We start from the raw sequence: 13,186 nt of genomic DNA, 5'->3' as shown, positions 1-13,186 counted from the left end.
GGCATATCTCATGCAGAGAGCAAACCCTCCCCCTCTGGGTAGAATGGTCCAATCTATTATTCATCCAGCCCTCCCTGTCTCCCAAGCAGCATAGGATGAAGTCATTCTGCCTATGAAGCAGAGGAGAGGGAAGGAAGCCACCACAGTAACTGGCTGGACCCCAGCATACTGAAGTACACCCACTGGAGGCAATATCCATGCAGGCTGCACTGATTAAATCTGCTATTTTAATAATGCCTTGGACCCTAATTGAAATACATTGGTGGTCTGTGGATGCCCAGAAGGTATAATGTCATGTGTGATGACACGCCTGTTATACTACTGTGGGCTAGCCAGAAGGTAACTACAGTATAATCATTGAGTATGGGGAGGTATCACCTTAGGCTAGAGAAGTTCCTATGACAGAGCTGGGAGTTGGCTGATGTGTGTATGTGAGCATGTAAATATGGGTGATTGTGTGTAGAGTGTGCAAGTGAATGTCCACAATTATCTATGACATGCACGCACGCACACACTCTCTCTCTCTCTCTCTCCCAGTCTGGGTGCTACGGAGCATCTCCTCTCACAAGGCAGTGGCTTTATTAAGTCCCAATAAACGTGGGCCCAATTAGTCAGGCAGGTCACTCAAGATTGACTTTGAAATTGGACGTCCATCCATGTCCCAAGGAAGTCGGGAGATGCCTTCAAAAAACCCGCAACTAGGGGCAACGTTGAGCGCTATTAACATCAAATAAGCTTGGATTTTGCTCGGGCAAATTGGTCAAACCGTGAGATCTTGCTGCAATTAGTAGGCCTTTCATCACGTCAGTGTGAGGAGCTCGCCTTGCTTCACCTCACCAGTCAGCCGTTACTGATACTATTGTTACTACTACTGAGAGTAATCATGATGTCACTAGTCATCCTGTCAGCCCGTCCTCCTCAACCCAACATCTGCGGCGTGTTTGCATCTGACAGGCCCACTGCTGGAGTTTGAATTACCAGGGAAGAGAGGAGCTCCTCCAAATGAGATCAGCCAAGCATACGGGCAAACAGGTAAACAGATCCGGCATGCGGAACCCATACTCATTAAAGCTACTGTGTTAACATCTCACTAAACATGGAGCACCGTAATTGCATGCCAGTACTTTAAATGAAGAGAGAAAGTTATATGATCATCAATCACTGTGTCCCTTCTCTATTCTATGGAGTGAAACGACAGCTATCTGGACTGTAACATATATTTATAGAACAGTCCGTGCATCAGTATTTACCAAGCATGGATTGCTCAAAACCAGAGACTGGGAGATACTAAATAAACTAGGAGCAATTCAGAGTTTAAAAAAACGTATCACCTTTAGAAAGTATCTTTAGCAAGAATCTAGAAAACTCTCAGTACTCATATCAGCAACCATAGTTAAGATCCAAGTTCGAGCCTATAGAATAGAGCAACATAAACAAATATCGTTAGAGTGTAGAGTCAGTGCTGTACCTGTATGGAGACGTCGCTGTAGGAGCCTCCTATCACCCCAGAGATGGCCAGAGGGACGTCGTCATGGATGGCGTAGGAGCCATCAGGGCAGGTGTACTCGCTATCATCCACCTTGGTGAGGGAGGCACGGACAAACTCCAGGGACTGCTCCAGGGCGTAGGTATCCTTAGAGCAGGTGTCCAGGATGTGGGCTCCCAGCCGTATCCCCGGCAATAGGCGCTCGTCCTTGTTGATCTCGTCCAGGGCTAACAACATGGCCTCCAATCTCTGGATCCCTCTCTGAGCGTTGATTTTCCCACAGTCCTCGGCACCCTCGCCCTTCTGGTGCACAGGGAACAGCCCTCCTATGATCAGGTCCCCGTCCACTGTGATCTCCCTCTTGGTGTCCGTATTGAAGCCTGACATGGGGAGACCCAGTGGGGCTTGGGCCAGGAGGGACACACACACACACAACAGACAGAGGTGGGAGAGGTGGAGGTGGAGGGGTCGGGGCAGGGTGTACAGCCCCAACCCAGGAGACCTCCCTGGTGACATGGCCCTGGGCCCTGGGTGAGTCTGATTACTGCTGTCGGGTGTTTCTCTTCCTCTGGTTCTCTCTGTTCTCTCTGGAGCTGGGGAGGGTACAGTAGGCTAGCAAGGAACAGAGCAGCGTGGCACGGCGTCACCAGATCTCAAAGAGCCAGTGTTTTTGTCCTGGCTGAGGCCATCTCCTGCATCAGGTTCTGGAGAGTACAGCCTGTGGATCAAACAGAGGGGGAGTTAGTCAATGCTACAATACAACGAGACCTTTGTTTCACACACATACATACCAAGAAAATCAAGGTGCCCGGGACACATTCTCATTTCCATCATCTTTACGAGACAGTAAAATTTGTGTTGTATGATTCCAATCCCAGTAAAAATTAGTGTTGTAAGATTCCAGTCAAATTTGTGTTGTATGATTGCAGTGAAATTAGTGTGTCACGCCTTGGTCTTAGTATTTTGTGTTTTCGTTATATATTTGGTCAGGCCGGGGTGTGACATGGGTTTATTTTGTTGTGTTTCGTATTGGGGTTTTGTAGGCATTGGGATTGCGGCTGAGTAGGGTGTCTAGCATAGGCTTGGCTGCCTGAGGCGGTTCTCAATCAGAGTCAGGTGATTCTCGTTGTCTCTGATTGGGAACCATATTTAGGTAGCCTAGGTTTCACTGTGTGTTTTGTGGGTGATTGTTCCTGTCTCTGTGTTTGTAGTCACAAGATAGGCTGTATAGTTTTTCACGTTTCGTTTGTTGTTTTGTATATATTTGTTATTTCATGTATCGTAAATATTTCATTAAAGAACATGAGTAACCACCACGCCGCATTTTGGTCCGACTCTCTTCCAACAGACGAACGCCGTTACATAGTGTTGTATGATTCCAGTGAAATTAGTGTTGTATGATTCCAATAAAATTAGTGTTGTATGATTCCAGTGAAATTTGTGTTGTATGATTCCAGTGAAATGTGTGTTGTATGATTCCAGTGAAATTTGTGTTGTATGATTCCAGTGAAATTTGTGTTGTATGATTCCAGTGAAATTAGTGTTGTATGATTCCAGCAAAATGTGTGTTGTATGATTCCAGTGAAATGTGTGTTGTATGATTCAAGTGAAATGTGTGTTGTATGATTCCAGTGAAATGTGTGCCATGTGATTCCAGTGAAATTAGTGTTGTATGATTCCAGTTAAATGTGTGCCATGTGATTCCAGTGAAATTATTGTCTTATAATTCCAGTGAAATTTGTGTTGATAATAACTGCTGTATGATGCAGGGATAGTCACTGGATAATGACACATTGACATAAAAGTGATAATAGAACATTTCTAATAGTTACACATGTACAATACTACATAGGCTAATGTATATTAACTTACTACTTCCATTCTCTTGTGACATGCAACTATATTCATAATGCAGCATGCTGGCCCTTTTCCCATTCTACATATTTAATATTCAACAACATATCTTTTTTTTAAATGACTAGGGGTCTGTCAAGTCATATAGCAAGCTAATGTGACATAATCATCGGTTTCAAAGCCAGAAGGCGACTATACAAATAGGAAATACCACTAAACATGCTGATGTAGGACGCGACAGAAGTCCCTGGTTTTACATATAGTACCCTATATTAGGAAGAAATGTCGTTCTAGTTTCTTTGCACAGGTGTATAACATGCAAATATAGGGTGTGTGATGTGAGAGTGAGTGAGAACAGTGGAGGACGCTGGCTAGATTCTCCAGAGTGTTTCCTCATGTCTGAGTTCTTAAGCAGCTCGCTAGCGACCGACCGCATCACTCCCCCATGGTGAATGGCTTCCTCTGGAATAGAATGTGTTTGTCTTCAACTGTGCCTGAGGGGCCGTGTGACTGTTCTGGTGCGAAACTCTCTCCATCTATCCATTTCTAATCTTCCTCGCTTTCTCTCTCTCTTTCCCTCTCTCCATCTAGTTTCCTGTTTGACCGCATGCCTCTTGTTGCAGGGAAACGAGTCCACAGCTGTTTGTTGCACACGCAGGCAAGCACGCACACACACGCACACACACACACACGCACACACACACACACACACACACACACACACACACACACACACACACACACACACACACACACACACACACACACACACACACACACACACACACACACACACACACACACACACACACACACACACACACACACACACACACACACACACACACACACACACACACACACACACACACACACACACACACACACACACAGACACACAGAGATGCACGCACAAATGCAAATTGTATAAAAAGGTATCCCTTGGGGAACACTGTCAAAGCAAATGATGCAAATGAGACAGATTTATCAAACACAAACACATACATTGTCATACACACACTCACAAAGAGCTGTTGAAATGTCCCTGCAGCGGTAGCTGAAGACTTATTTTCCCCTGATGGATTGAATCTAAACACTGTTTCTACTGCATAAGATTATTCCTACTTCCTGCAGACAATTTTGCATAAATATCATGATATTTACATTGAGAAAGTACTGTAGTGGCAAATTTATAACAACCACAATGACAGTGTTATTACTCATTCACAGCTTTGTTTCAGTTCTTTCTATTTTTGTCCAACTGAAACCAATGAAAAGCAAGACTGCATTCAAATTAATGTAACCAATAGTTGCACAGAGAGGCTGGACTGAGGGCTTGTAGGCCTGTTGTAAGGCACGTCCTCACCAGACATCACCTGCAACAACGTCGCCTATAGGCACAAACCCACCATCGCTGGACCAAACAGGACTGGCAAAAAGTGCTCTTCACTGACATGCCACGGTTTTGTCTCACCAGGGGTGAGATTTGTGTTTATCCTCGGAGGAATGAGCGTTACATCGAGGCCTGTACGCTGGAGCCAGATCGATTTGTAGGTGGAGGGTCCGTCATGGTTTTAGGCGGTGTGTCACAGCATCATCAGACTGAGCTTGTTGTCATTGCAGGCAATCTCAACTCTGTGCGTTACAGGGAAGACATCCTCCTCCCTCATGTGGTACCCTTCCTGCAGGCTCATCCTGACATGAACCTCCATCATGACAATGCCACCAGCCATACTGCTCATTCTTGTGTGTGATTTCCTGCAAGACAGGAATGTCAGTGTTCTGCCATAGACAGCGAAGAGCCCGGATCTCAATCCCATTGAGGACGTCTGGGACGAAATGTCCGGGAAGTAGCAGGTGCCTTGGTGGAAGAGTGGGGTAACATCTTACAGCAAGAACGGGCAAATCTGGTGCAATCCATGAGGAGGAAATGCACTGCAGTACTTAATGCAGCTAGTGGCCACACCAGATACTGACTGTTACTTTTGATTTTGACCCCAACCCCTTTGTTCAGGGACACATTATTCCATTTCTGTTGGTCACATGTCTATGGAACCTGTTCAGTTTATGTTTCAGTTGTTGAATCTTGTTATGTTCATACAAATATTTACACATGTTAAGTTTGCTGAAAATAAACGCAGTTGACAGTGAGAGGACGTTTATTTTTCGCTTTGTTTATATCCCTACTAATTACTAACATGTTTCCCCAATTCAACTCAAAGGTGACCTGGTTGACCATGCTGATCCAAATTCTTATGTCCACTGTCCCTCCCCTCTGGTCAGTAGGGAGGCAGAGCCAGACCCTGGTTGCATCCCAAATGGCTATTCCATACATAGTGCACTACTTTTGACCAGAGCCCTATGGACCCAGGTCAAAAGTAGTGCACTAGGGAATAGCCTTCCATTTGGGAGGCAACCCCTGTAGAGCAGCAAGGCCCTGGGTGTGGAGCTGTGTGAGGACCCGGACCCAGAGTGGTTCCATTAGAGATGGATAGATGGGACCAGAGGAGGGGCAGCAGCCAGCATCATGTCACTCTTCTTCTCCATCCTCCCCTGGGTTTAATTAGCCACACTACAGAGGAGGGAAGGGATCAGTTTATTGGAGCAGGATATTGAGCCAGTATCATCTGCATGAGCCACTGCCACTAGCTGTCTCTGCCAGTCAAATCCGCTCACTGAGAAAGCTGGAGATTATGAAAATGAGTCATAAAAAAGGCCGTCTGGCTTTGTACTCATTTCATTTGGATTTCTCAAAGTGTTTCCTTGTTTTGAGGGTCTGGGAGAAGTACTCTTTCATGTTATCCATCACTATGGCCATCGACACTCTCATGTTGCATACGGCTCTGTATGGCAGGATATTTACTATCTAAATTAAGTAGAGTACCATTTTCTGAAATCCAAAAGTCTAAAAGTGCAGTTTTTCAGTAATTGCTGTTGATCTCCCCTGCTCGCCTGTGTTTGCGTGTGAAAGTGTGTCTATGTGTATGTGTGCGTGTGTATGTGTGTGTGTGTATGTGTGTGTGTGTGTGTGTGTGTGAATGCGTGTGCATACATGCATCTGTTTGTGTGTGTGTGTGTGTGTGTGTGTGTGTGTGTGTGTGTGTGTGTGTGTGTGTGTGTGTGTGTGTGTGTGTGTGTGTGTGTGTGTGTGTGTGTGTGTGTGTGTGTGTGTGTGTGTGTGTGTGTGTGTGTGTGTGTGTGTGTGTGTGAGCATGTCCACTCAGAGATATATATGCTCATCTCACCGACACATATTCTCCCACCTCTCTATACTCTTTGTTTCCATGGAAACTTGCCCAGAGACATGAAGGATTGGGACGAGGCGGGCGAGGCCGATGAGAGGACAAGTGGACCAATCTGACCATAGAGTAACGTCCTGTGGGAGCACTGGGAAAGAAGCCTGCTGTAAACTGGCCCCATCCTCTCACTCGCACACATTCATACTTCATCCACTACATCCATCAACCAATGCATGGCTCTATTTCACACTTTACTGCCAGGTATTCTATTCTACCTGTAACTTACAAATAAATCACCAGCCTACCTTCAATTCACCAAACCGTCAATGTTATTTCTGCTCTGCAGATACTTTAGAGGCAAATGCCTGTGGGTTTTGTGGATGTATGTATGCTAGAAGTGACACGTTGCATTTTATTTTACAGCACCTCTCTGCTGCAGCGTTTTGTGGGCTGACAGGTCTTTTTTTCTCCAATACCAAATGAGAGTGGGAATGTCAGGCGTTTGGCTTAGCCCCGGAGAGTCAGATAAACACAATGAAACTGTACAGCACCGCTCCACACAACCAATGTCTGACAGCTAAAGATAATGCGTACAATGCCATGTCTTCTTTACGGTCAACAGGCTTACAATGATTTCCCCGTCCAAAATTGTTTTTGTACACTGCTGCTACTCGCTGTTTATTATCTATGCATAGTCACTTTACCCCTACCTCTATGTACATATTACCTCAATTACCTCGACTAACCTGTAAATTGACTCGTTACCGGTAAGACCTGTATATAGTCTTGTTATTGTTATTTTATTGTGTTACTTAATTTTACTTTATTTTATTTAGTAATTTTTTAAAACTCTAATTTATTAAAACTGCATTGTTGGTTAAGGGCTTGTAAGTAAGCATTTCACAGTAAGGCCTACACCTGTTGTATTCAGCACATGTGGCAAATACAATTTGATTTGTATTAACTTCAAAGAGCACCCAGCCTCATTTCATCCTCTCTCCTCCCATGCAGCCATCTATCTCCCTTCTCTTCCCTCTAGTTTCTGCTTTCCGCTTCACCAGATGGCCTTTTTAATTCAAGTGTGTGGAGACTGCCAGACTCTTACACTCTTCAAGCCAGGTGGTGTGAAGGAATGGGAAGGTTTTGGAAAGCAGGCAAGGATGGAAGAGGGGGGAGGAGAAGGAGGGAGGGCGGAGAAGAGGAAAGAGGGGGAAGAGCTTCACAAGGTGTTATTTGGTCTCCGTTTTTTCAATCACCTCCTCAGGCAGGAGTGGAGAGCTGCAGCATTAACATGATAATAGGAAGGCAGGTAGGCTGGGGAGTGGGCATCTATATGCAGGCTGGAGCCCAGGGAAGACCAGGGAGGAGATTCCCTGTGAAATAATTGCCTGGGAGCACAACACCAACAGGAGAGGAGGGTGATGGGAGCCAGGCTTCCCCCAAAATCAAATTTCCAGCTAACAACGAGAATGGGCCTGGGTGGAGGAAGACTTGGGAATGGTCTGCTAATGGGAAAGGGAGGGGTCATTGAGTGCTCTGAGCTCTCACATCACCCAACCCAAACAATCCATCAACCTCCTGCCCTGCAATCAGAGCACCACCTGTGGCAACCCCCTTTATGAGAAAATGCCATCAGCATCTTTGAGAAACTGAACAAACATTTTTTTTGAAAGCAGCAATCTTAATTTCCAATTCCCATACAACTAGATTTGAGTAATGGATTTATAAGTATGTATGAAGAATATCACCCAGTTATCACAGAAGAAACATGCTTCACGTCAAGAAATAATTTATTGTCATGACACATGCTAACGCTGGCAAGTCCACTCCACACCGTTCCAAATGTGATGCCACGCTGTGCCAAGTCTAGCCAGACAGTAATTAATCTGAAGACAATGAGTGGAGAAATCACAATTTCCATCCCCCTAATCTGGCCATGGTAGTGCAATGAGAGAACTACCTTTGCAGTCAGTGGCAGCCTGACAAATATGTCTTCATTTGGGGCTCCCCCTCAGATATCTCTGCCTAACTCTGTGTCTAACATCTCTCTCTGTCTCTCTCTATCAACTCATTTAGTGACAGTATAGGGTAGATAGATATCTGTATGTGTGTATTTGTGTCTTTTGGAGGGGTTGGAGCGTTTTCATTCAGGAGCGTTTCCATTCATTTTTATCATGAAGTAACACTTCAACTGCAGAGGAATAACCAGTTAAATCAAGTTCTATGAATCCAGGCCTGTGAGATTGACTGGATCAATGATAACCAATGAGATTGCTGAGGCAAAAAGACAAACCCATCTCCGAAAATGAAGAGCCCTGAACTTTCCAAATAAGGTCACTGATACCAAACAAATTAAGGGGAAAAGCGGTAATTGAAGTTTAAACGATACCAGCCCAGGAAATCTAAGGCCGGTGCTGAATAATAAAGAGTGGACACATACAGCAATTAAGAAGAAATCTACCAAATCAGGCACTTACTCAATCTCACACCACCATGGTTCATCTCCTCATCATTGAGCTGACAGTAGACCAAGAGGTCCAGACTTTTCAGCTATTGAACAAAGAATAGGTTTGGATTTGGTCATGTGTGTCTGTCATTACTAGCTTTCTCTGCTTCTCAGCTCCTCCCTTACGGTAACTCCATCCCTGGCATTCTCTGCACCTGTGTGAGAGAGGGAATCCCCTGGTACAGTTCCATAGTTTCTCCCCTTCCCAGGGGCCTAATTCCACCTCACTGTGTACTACCTAATTTAAGATTCCTCGCCTCTCTGTGTTCTCTGTGTCAGTGAGCTCATTACAGGCAGAACTGTGATCGGCCCAGACAGGGTTATGGAGGCATGGTGTTTATGTTTTAGGGGCTGCGTTTGGTTTTCTATGGGTCCTTCCATTATTCATCACACACACCGTCAATGACAAGAAAGAAACAAGTGTGGACCCTCCTGATCCTAAACTGAAACCTGGGACATGCTTTCATTCTGTCTTGTTATCTCTCAACACACATTTTACTCATGTGCACAAATACATACATCCCCAATACAGATAGACACAAACTGTACACACAAAAACACATACATCCCCAATACAAATGATATATGTGCTGCAGGGAACACAGATTCTCACAACATAAACCAAATAACTTTCAGTGAGACAGATGCATTGTCCCTGGTCCTACATAGCAACCTAAGGGATCCTTGACTGTCCCCAGGCCTCTCTATTAGCTCTACAGGTATACCAGTCCAGGGACACACACAACATCTGCTGCATACTGCTCTAGTTGCACTATTATGGAAGCACAAAAATGCCTGGAAGCATAACTCACACGTGAAACAATGTCCTAGAAGATGTTCAAGCATTTATCTGATCGGCAAGTGATTTTTAATCAACTAATGATTTAGTTGTTTAAAGAATTCCAGACTATTTTGTCAAGCTCATACATCAAACACGGATTCAAGTTTATATTGCAGTCAATGAGCGATGTCATAAACCAGATAGTATGGGAGCTGGATGCAGAGTATACATGTAGGTATAGAAGCACTTTGTGTGTGTGTGTGTGTGTGTGTGTGTGTGTGTGTGTGTGTGTGTGTGTGTGTGTGTGTGTGTGTGTGTGTGTGTGTGTGTGTGTGTGTGTGTGTGTGTGTGTGTGTGTGTGTGTGTGTGTGTATTAAAATGAGGTCGGTAGCCTAAGAGGCCAAAAGGAGGTGTAAGTAATTAAGCTGTCCTGTTTGATAGGACCACAGCCATTCATCATCCAGCTTTTTAATCACAGATGACGGCTAGCTAATAAAACCCAAATTATGAATAAGAGACCTGGGTGACACTGAGATATCTTATCAGGCATTTGAGTTGTGTTAGCTACTTTGGTTTCCCCATAGAATTAGAAATGAGAAAGTAATAAGATCTCTATGGTTTCCCTCTATACTGTATATCAGTTCATGCTCTAACAAAATGATAAAACAGATCCACCCATGTACATTCACACTGAAGTTGACTGGATTCTATAAATCATTTTCTATACAGTAGATCCATACATTAGACCGTGCTCAATGCATCTGGTGAATGGTGGTGGCATACTTCAAGGTGTGGTGGCTTCAGGACAGGTGAACTGGTGTAAGGTGCTCCCGTCCATCTATACATCACTTCATAGTCACCCGACCTCCGTGGCCCGGTGCTGGGGGCGCTTGTGTTCTTAGCGGATAAGGAGCATCTTAACACGCTGGGTGCTCAGCGATAACACTGCTCCGCCATGCTCTGAGATACTTTGAGAAGCAGCTACTCTGAAAACACCCAGGGGGATTAACATGATTCCACCCCTCCCCCGTGTGCGCACTTAGCCGTGGGCCACTGCCCACTCTGCACCACGCTGATACAGGTGAGCTGGATTCCATTAGGACTAAAGAGATGGGTGCACAAAGAGTGGCTCGTCTCCTCCTCCTGTTCCTGTTTCTGCTCGGATCTCCAGATGCGAAGAGAAGAGGATATTCCTCTTCAGCCACATCTTGAATTATTTACCCTAATCAACATCTCTGCAGTCTGGGTCTGAGTGCTGCCATGGACTCGCCATTGTTTTACAAGATAATTTGCTCAAAGAAAGACACCAAGATGCATTGCGGTTGTGATAAGGCTTCTTCTCCCCCTTTTAGGAAACATCATAATTTGACCAACTGTATGATCTATGGGAAATGCAACTTGATTGAGTCTCATCAATGATCATTAAATATCAGATGAAATAAAAATAAAAGCATTATAGACATAGATGTTGAATGATGGAAATACAGTCAAATATATCATGGATGAGGAGTCCCTTTGGGATTCTCTCATGGATTAGTGTCTCTACTAAATTTGCTCAAAGATCTAAACAGATAAAGATTATTGGGTTGGTGGTATGATCTCATTTGTTTACTATTACAACCAAGTAACCCTATTCTACAGACATTGCATTCACAAAAAAAATCCTTAATGTATATAACCTGTCAATCAAACAAACGATGCACGAATAATTCTAGACATTATAGGAGGTGTGTCAAAACGAATTAGGAATATAATGGGATTAGCCTGATACACTAATCCAGTAGTTTGTATGTTGTCATTATCAATCGTTATCTCTTCTATGTCTGTAACAAAGCTTTGTTGCAATGATATAGTCGTACAAATACATCCACATGGTCGTAATCCTGCATGCAGAATGCACGCTGCTGTTGCTGGGAACAAATGTACACAAATAACAAGCTCTTACCTGTCAAATGAATCTCAGTTCAAAGCGATTCCAAATCGGATAGGTTACACAGATTAGGTCGTGCACTTCATATCCTTGGTGAAGCTTTTGATAAATCTCGTGTTATTCTGCCGAATAAACAATTGGTGGATACTCACGATGAAGGAAGGCAGGACTAGGACCGAGAGTGAATGAAGTTTTGGCGCCTCAGAGCTGCGGCGCGCATGAGTAAGTGTCCTTGGTGCTGAAAAAGATTCGGACTCGCGCGCGGATTCCTTTAGATTTTATCCCGTGGCCAGGGTTAAAAAGTAGACATTTTACATACCTCAGGCACTAATTTAACAAAATACTTACTTCAGATTACTAACAGCGCGTCGACATTCTAAACTCGGCTGTGCAACAGATCTATTTGATAACAATTGAGATAGCGCAGTTATCAATTAGCCTGCCTGGAGATGAAGAAGACTGTTTAGAAGAAAATGTTTTTCCGGGTGCCCGAGATTTTTTGGTGTCAAATCATTATTTCCCATGCATATCCTAGTTTTACAAAACCCAGAAGTCCACAGGCCATCATGTGAACTGATCTGTCATATTGACACCCAGAAGAGGACAGACCGAACGCCTGTGGATGATAGTGACTCCAAATAGGTGTGTCTGTGGGCTAACCAGCCTGCATGTTGTGAACGACCACTCTGCAAACAAATTGATTGATTTTGATCTGTGCATAAAGAAATTGGCCATAGTCTTTCTCACATGTTTAAGATGAACTGTTATCATTTATAATAGACTCAACGTAAATTCAAAGTAATAGTCCATTAATAGTAATGCAATAATAAGAATAAGAAGACAACTGCTCTATTATCCTAATGCTCTATTATCCTTTTCTGTTTTTGAGAGCTGTTGTTTAGGTTGCACTGAGCGTGCAAATGTGGAGAAGCTCAGGGAACAGTCTTGGTTTTGTTTAATCGGGAAAGCACAACCTGTAACAGCAGCTCTTTGGCTACTCTGCTTCGCTGCATTGCCGCGAGGACTATATATATGTTCTATTTCCAGTCCACACACAAGTTCTGACTTGGCAGCGCAGGCGAGTGAGAGCGCGAGGTGGCTCCCAGGTGGTAAACCTGTGCGTGCTGGAAGTGGACTCGAGATCACCACTGCCAAAGCCAACATCACACAGTCATGGAGGGTCTATCAACTGATTTAGTATGCGACGTCATCCATATCCACACTTCCGCTTGAATGGGATTAATAATTAACAACGTAGGGAAGGCCATATCTTCATGTCCTCAAAACACTAAATATACCCCATGTGGGTTTCACTATTAATTACATCAGTTGTCAAAGCAGTGTGTTACCCCATCTTCAGTATGTAGCCTGCTCTTCTAACTTGCCTTTG

General features: G+C 44.2%; 1 protein-coding gene across 2 annotated transcripts in view; it reads right to left on the bottom strand.

The window, feature by feature from the left end:
- LOC118388616 (metabotropic glutamate receptor 2-like) overlaps window positions 1-12,640 on the bottom strand; it is a 69,654-nt gene extending 57,014 nt beyond the window's left edge. Inside the window, exons 1-2 of one of the 2 annotated variants that reach the window (XM_035777846.2) lie at window positions 11,812-12,640; window positions 1,469-2,204 (exon numbers count right to left, since the gene is read on the bottom strand). In XM_035777846.2, the coding sequence (XP_035633739.1) occupies window positions 1,469-2,002 (534 nt within the window). In that variant the 5' untranslated portion in view covers window positions 2,003-2,204; window positions 11,812-12,640. The remainder of the gene's footprint in view (window positions 1-1,468; window positions 2,205-11,811) is intronic. The other variant, XM_052526947.1, reaches the window with a different exon arrangement.
- Between the last annotated feature and the right edge of the window lie 546 nt (window positions 12,641-13,186).

This window comes from Oncorhynchus keta, chromosome 10 (assembly GCF_023373465.1).
Source record: "Oncorhynchus keta strain PuntledgeMale-10-30-2019 chromosome 10, Oket_V2, whole genome shotgun sequence".
Taxonomy (NCBI): Eukaryota; Metazoa; Chordata; class Actinopteri; order Salmoniformes; family Salmonidae; genus Oncorhynchus; species Oncorhynchus keta.
The sequence above is the reverse complement of the archived record's forward strand: the minus strand, read 5'-3'. Positions and strand labels throughout refer to the sequence as shown.